Source organism: Athene cunicularia (genome assembly GCF_003259725.1).
Source record: "Athene cunicularia isolate RWA chromosome Z unlocalized genomic scaffold, athCun1 chrZ_part1, whole genome shotgun sequence".
Lineage (NCBI taxonomy): Eukaryota > Metazoa > Chordata > Aves > Strigiformes > Strigidae > Athene > Athene cunicularia.
The window spans coordinates 26,648,214-26,654,998 of NW_020799142.1; the positions used below are offsets into that span (position 1 = coordinate 26,648,214).

At 53.2% G+C, this 6,785-nt stretch overlaps 1 protein-coding gene across 3 annotated transcripts in view; it reads right to left on the minus strand.

Annotated features, from left to right (window-relative positions):
- Positions 1-3,967: 3,967 nt before the first annotated feature.
- The window catches only part of GALT (galactose-1-phosphate uridylyltransferase), a 5,433-nt gene continuing 2,615 nt past the window's right edge, over positions 3,968-6,785 (minus strand). The window contains exons 9-12 of one of the 3 annotated variants that reach the window (XM_026865968.1): positions 6,598-6,681; positions 6,352-6,506; positions 6,149-6,249; positions 3,968-5,967 (exon numbers count right to left, since the gene is read on the minus strand). In XM_026865968.1, coding sequence (XP_026721769.1) covers positions 6,184-6,249; positions 6,352-6,506; positions 6,598-6,681 — 305 coding nt within the window. In that variant the 3' untranslated portion in view covers positions 3,968-5,967; positions 6,149-6,183. Of the gene's footprint in view, positions 6,250-6,351; positions 6,507-6,597; positions 6,682-6,785 lie in introns of all 3 variants that reach the window. The other 2 variants (XM_026865967.1, XM_026865966.1) reach the window with 2 other exon arrangements.

The window sequence follows — 6,785 nt, forward strand, 5'->3', positions numbered from 1 at the left end:
GGGGGGATTTTAGACCCTGACAGAGGCTGGGGGTCATTTCTTTTCTCCTGTGCCAATGTATCACCTACTTCTGATGGGCCTGCCAGGCTGTGATGGAACAGGGTCCTGATGTTACTGAAGTGTGGTGGGAGCAGCTGGAACCAGCTGGATGGTTTTTGAGCAAATCCAATCCCCAGGGGAACCTGAAAACAGGATAGGAAGGGTTAAAAAGCAAGGTGACATCCTAGGTACCCATCCTGGCTTCATTCTTACTCTGTTTCTTGCCCATGTCGTAATTCAAATTTTAATTTTTAAAATTAAATCAAATTTTTATTGGTGAATTAAATACTGCACCAGCAGTTTGGGTGCACAAACCTGGTGGTTTGCTGGGCAGCATTGTTTCAGGGCAGCAGCCAGCCCCAGGGCTGGAAAAGGTTTTCCTTACATCCACAAGACTGGGTGGGATGGAACCAGGTCCAAGCCACTAGGGTATCACAGTGGGGGAGTCACAGTGGACTTCACACAGCCCAGGAGCGTCTGCAGGGCTGGCACGGGGACTCCTACTGCCTGGTCAGCCAAGGTGGACAGGGTCTGACCTCTGTGTTATTGATTCTATTCGAGTGATGGAAAAACTGAGGCACAAGGAAGGGCGGCGACTTCCCCACACGGACAGCACAGGTAGCCCAGGAGTGCTGCCTCCCTGCCCAAGCCTGTAATCGTGAGGGAGAAGACAAGCTGCCATGAGTTACAGACAATTGTGAGCAAAATAAGCAAGGAATTAAACACCAAAAGCACACAGGCTGCAAATGCACTTTTGGCTTTTATCTGTCATGTTTTGTTTCATGGGGATAATTTATGAGGATATTTTATTGCAATTGAGTGTGGGGAGCAGCAACTGGCTCATCCCAGCACTGGCTGTACCCTGTAGGGCTTAAACTGCCCTGGGTGTGCTGAGGCAGGTGGTTTGGCTTGGAGCTGGGCAAGGGAGCTGAGGGTACTGGCTAGGCCGGAGAATTACCAATTATATTCTCACTAGCATCTAATTAGACTCCTCCTTCTCTGTTCTCCCAAGGGCTCGGCCTCTGCCAGGAGTCACCTCATGCCCAGGTGAACCCCAGGGGATGACTTTCCACACTGGATCCATTGTGGCATTGAGATGTCTCCCTGCTCCCAGAGCTTTGTTACTGACTCCTCAGCGTCACTGAACATAACTAGCAATAATTTATGGCTTCCTTCTTTGGAACATCAGGACAAATGGAGATCCCTCCTTCCTGGTGGCTATGGGGCAGGCACAGATGGCTGTGAGCTCTCACAGCTGGCTCCAGCAGCAGGGGGGTCCCAGGCACAGCCGAGGTACCCAACCTCATCCATGCCAGGAGCCAGCTGGATTTCACGTTGATCTTGGGCACTGTGAGGGTTCCTGCCTTCTCCCAGCATTCCCCCTGCTAGTGGATAAACACCTTTTTGTGGTCATGCATGTCAGCTGCCCCTAGCTCAGACCAGCCTCCTGCGCTCCCATCTATGTCTGCTTCCCTACCTTCCCGGCTAGTTGTGTTTGAGGTGAATCTAGGAGGAATCTGGACCATCCTGGGATTCCCCTTGCTCTAAACTGAGGTTCTCAACCCTAAGATGGGGTGCCAGGATGGAAGAGAGGCTCAAAACCACATACAATAGCAGGTCCCCATTGCTGAGAGCCAAGCCCCAAGGTACCTCCCTAACACCAGGCGTGCAGGAAATCTGGGGGGAGCTGAGGGAATCCACTGCTTAGGGACTGCATAGATGCTGCGGTGTGACAGTATTATATTACTTGCAAGGCTCATATGATTTAACAAATTAAATTCCACCCCTGGGGTTGCTGTCCTAAAGCCCATGCAGAGCCTGTCACTCTCTGCTGCTGGCAGGCAGCATCCAGACATCTCATTGTGTCCACCTGGGACCAGCAGCCAGTCCACGAAACATGGTTCCCAAGGGCTCTGAAGATGCCTTGCAGGGGGGGTCTCAGTGACCATCAGCAGAGGAAAAAACACCAGCTGGCTGAGGCATGGGCAAGTCACCTGCAAAATTGTTTCCTGCTGGTCTCAGCCCTTTGGAAAGTCCCTGCCAAGGCAGCTGCCGAGTCCAGGGGAGATGCTCCAGGCAGCCCAGGACAAGCTGAGGTTGCTCCCATGCTTCTGTGTGTCCATCTAAGCCAAAATCTAGAAGGGGGTTGGGTTTTGTTTTTCATTCTCCAGGCATAGCAGATCTCCCCACAGCACAGATCTGCCTGCTGCAGGGCACCAGGATGTTTAGCATCTGTTTAAAATTTTTAATTGTTTTCATGTTAAGCGCCTGATGGTGTCTTTTAGATAGAAACGGGAGAGATTTAGTCTTCCTTCCCTCCCTATCCTCCCTCCTTCCATTTCTTCCTATCATCCTTCCCTCCTTCATCTCTTCCTCCCTCTCTTGCTTCCCTTCTTCCTCCCTAAAAATTTACTAATTTCTTCCTTATTACATTCCTAAAAGCCCCATTCAGTCACAGGCAGAAGCAGGCAAGGAGAAACTCAATGATAAGGGCAAAACCAACAGTAAAACTGGAATGAAATGACAGCCATAAACCCAGTACTAGGAGGGGCAGTAAAACTGCAGTTTGGCAGGAGCCAGCAGGCCTGCACTAATACCGTTTTTTTCTGATTAAAACACTCTGGTCACAGATTAACTTCCTTTGCTCAATATTTATTGTCTTACCTGTGCTGGAAGGCAGAAAGGAGAGGAAGAGGGGTGGGCAGGACTGGGGACTCAGGATCTGCAGCAGCTCTGCAGCTGCCTAGAACATGGACACATAATCAAAGGTGACAAACCTACCTCCAGCAGTTACCCTCCATCACCGAGTGCTCATGCCAAAGGGTCTCTGTGCAACCAGGGCAGCATCCTGGAGTAGCATCACAGGACTTACCCATGGCCATAGAAGGAGTCGGTGTTGGAGCTGCAGATGCTCTGGGTCTCCCAAACACACAGGACAGGGGTGACAATGGAAAGAGGCACTGCTACAACCCGGGCAAGCACATTGGTTTGTCTCAGTCGAACCAAAGCCCCAGCAGCTCTGCGGAAACCAGATCTCTTGGTAGACTGACCCATTTGTTTCAATGGCATCAGAAAATGGAATGAAAATGAGACTAAATTCCTGACCATCCCCCCTCCAGCACGTCTACATTGCTACATTCCCCACTGAGATCATCCCTTGCTCCTTACAGAGTGCAGGATGTGCTGGCCCAGCGCAGAAGCACCATGACCCTTCCCTAATCTCTCACAGCCCTAGTAACATGCCATAGAGGCAGCAAATGCCTCCATGGGACCTCAATGTATTTTTAATTCATTAATTCCATGCTTGAGCTTTGTCTCAGCTCCCTTTGCTCCCTGCATTGCCTGTCCTGCTCACCCTTCCAAAGCAGCTCAGGGCAGGGATTGCAGACAATATATTTGCCCTGATGCTGGAGGACAGAGGCTCAGGACAAGGGTGACACCATCACAGGGATAGTTTTCACAGGCTGATGGGCCTCAGTTTCCCTTTGATGATCCTAGGTCAGGAGCAATGGCTGGGTGGGTGCCTTGCAGCCCCTCCACTCCACCATCCCACATCCAGCTAAACATTTTTAATTTCCTCACCAAAAATCACTTGTTGATCACAACTGGACTGCAACTACAAAAATATAAAAGGCTTTGGGGGCTTTACAGCATGGCAGTGATGATTCCTATGAATTGCAATGCCTTTGCATCCCCAGCAGCAACGTTCACACCAGCTCAACACCTCTCTGTGCCACAGGAAAGGCTCATTACTCCCTTCCAGCCTTTCCCATCCACCTCACACAAGCCAAAAATACCAGGGCAACAGGTGGTGGATCTGTCATGAAGAAGGGGGTGGCTCAGCATAGCCAGGGTCCACCTTTCCCACCCAGCTGTAACTCCCACTCCTCTTCCACCTGCTGCTGACTTCCACCCTAAATGTTTCAGATTTGGAGGGTGCAATATAGTTTTTATTTTTAAAAATTTAAAAATTATTTCTCAGGCCATCTCTGAGCTATTTTAGTAGCAGCTAAACTCCCAACAGCAGCTACCTCCTGGGGAGGGCATCCCGGCATGGGCACCAGTGCTCCTCGGCACGCGCTGCCTCCCCAGCCTCCATCCTAAATCACAACACAACAAACAGGCTGTTCATTAGGCGCTGTTTAATTAAGCAATATGGATCCTGCCTCGATATTTACAATCCCACTTGCTCTGATTTATTAGAGAGAGAGTCTCGTTTTTAAAGACGGCGACTGTAAAGTTTAATACCGCTTGACTTACTGCGAGTTTCATTTACGGCCCTGGGCCGAGGCGCTGCAGCCCGGGCTGGGAGCCGGTGGGCTATTAAATCAGAGCTAACTGCGCGTGGAGGGAGATGACTAGCTTCGTTACAACCGGTTCAGCGGCTAATTACCCCAATCTGGATTCCCACATTTAAGCCAATTCATTGCTGCTTTTTCAGGGCTCTGGGGGAAAAAAAACCTCTTCCAAGCAGGGAAGTTCGGAGGTTGGTGAGAAGACACCTGTTGTGATGGGAAGGGATGGGGGCTGCAATGGGGATGGTTGCAGAGCTCAGAAACTGCCTGACCCAGGAGGGAAGAAATCAGTTTGCAAGAGGCCAGACTCTGAGCTGGGCATCCCCCATGCCATGCGGGGGGGATGCTCTGTACAGTGATGGCTCCAAGATCCAGGGTGACCCCAAATCCCATCACCTGCTCCTCAAAAACCTGAGGCTGGGTGGTGTGATAGCTTGTGGGCTCTGGGATGGGGTGATCAGGGAGGAGGATGGGGCCTGCATGCAGGTGAGCCGCATCCAGCTTGGCTCTGAGCTTGAAGGGCTGGACAGGCCCTTCTCCCTGCCCTAGCCCCATGGTTAGAGATGGGGGAAGAGATGCATAGATGGAGCAAAAGGGGAACAGCCTTCCCCAAAAACTGTTGTCTTGTAGGTAGGAAGAGACCATTTCTCTCCCTGCAAGACATTTCTAGTCCCTAGGAGTACATTCACAGATTTAGCAGGGATAGGGGCCTCATTAAGGAGTGACCTATGACAAAGGCTTCTTAGTGACAAACTATTTGTGCAGATGTGATGGCAAATGGCCCTGGGCATCCCCTTACATCAACTGTGAGGCATCACTGTCCAGGACCTACCTCTGCACAGCACTGGGGCTTCTCTGGGTGAAGAAGCTGCAGCAGGGAAGAGCACAGAACTGGTTGCAGCATCCCTCAGCTCAGCCCAGGGCCCTGGCTGGGCCACAAGTGGGCACAGGAAAGGGAAAAAGGGGGCAGCGGCACCATGAGCAGAGCTGGACCTCCTGGTAGCCCCCAGGGCTAGCAATGAACCAGCCCCTTGCTGCATCCCAGCAACCCCAGTACTTGCAGCAGGCAGGACGAGGACTGCAGCCCAGTAGCCCCAAGCAGAGAAGAGGAGCAGCTCCAGGGCCGAGCATCCTGGCCATGAGACTCCATGCAGCGAGCTTGCCGGGCCCCATCTCTTTCCCAGCGGCTGCCTAAGCCTTAGGCAGCAACAGTTCCTCCCTGCTTCCCACTCCTTGCCGAGCCTGCAATGCTGAGACAGGATCAGAGCTCCCCCCAGGGAGGAAGAGGAGGCAACGCAGAGAGAGGGAGAGCAGCAAGCCACCATGGGGTTGCTGGCACATCCCCTGCAGCCCCCAGCTTTATGCCCCCCAAGCAGCTGGGGTCCCCCACCAGAGTCCCCAAACCTTCCACCCAGGGCCAAGAGCCACGATGACACAGGACAGAGACACTTTGCTTCCAGGTTTTATTGGCCAGAGGGAGCTGTGTCCCTCCACAGGGCAGGCAGCACTCCCAGTCTCACCAGTAAGACTGGACCGGTAAGGAGGGTAAGCCTTTTTAGTGGTCATAGGAGCACGCTGCAGAGGCAGAAGACACAGCCTGAGATGGGGAAGGAGACAGAAGGAACAGCACCGCCTGCACGAGGATGCCACAGGATTAGGACTGAGGTACCTGAAGAGGCAAATACCAGTCCTCAAACCAGGACACGTCTTGACAAGGCTCAGAAGAAGCTGGGAGATCAGAGGGATCACAAGTAACATGAGTTCCCAGGCCTCAGCTGTTGTCACCCTCAGCTGACTCCTCTCCATGGCCTCACCGATCACAGTTAAGGGCTGACTCTGCTGCTCCCCATCATGACATCTCCTTTGACCTCTGCTTGTAGTGCACCTCAGGGAGGCTCCTCAGGCGCTCAGCTGCCTGCAGGAGCATAGCACGAGGGGGAGCCAGTGGCCAGTCCTGGGGATGGTCCTGGTACAGAATGCCCTGGCTCCCCACAATCCCCAACCAAGCTGCGCTCACCTGCTCGGGAGTGAGGTCCCGCTGTGCCTGCGCCAGCATCTCGTAGCCCACCATGAACTTGCGGATGGTGGCAGAGCGGAGCAGCGGCGGGTAGTAGTGGGCATGGAGCTGCCAGTGCCCACAGTCCTCCTCCAGGTAGGGGCCCGTGGGGGCTCCTGTCAGGGGTTCAGCCACCACATGAGCCCCGGGAAGGGCACAGAAACATGGATATAAGGGTTGTGGGGGTCCCTCAGCCACACCACTCACCATGCCAGCCCATGGAGTAGGGGAAGGAGACTTCAAAGAGGTTGTCATACTTGATGAGCAGCCTCTGCATGATGGAGGCCAGGCCTGCAGGTGAGTGCCAGCGAGTCACACCCTGAGCTGGCCAGCCCCCTCCAAGGACAGGCAGCATGTCAGGCTCGGGGAGTGTGTGTGTGTGTGGGGGGGGGGGG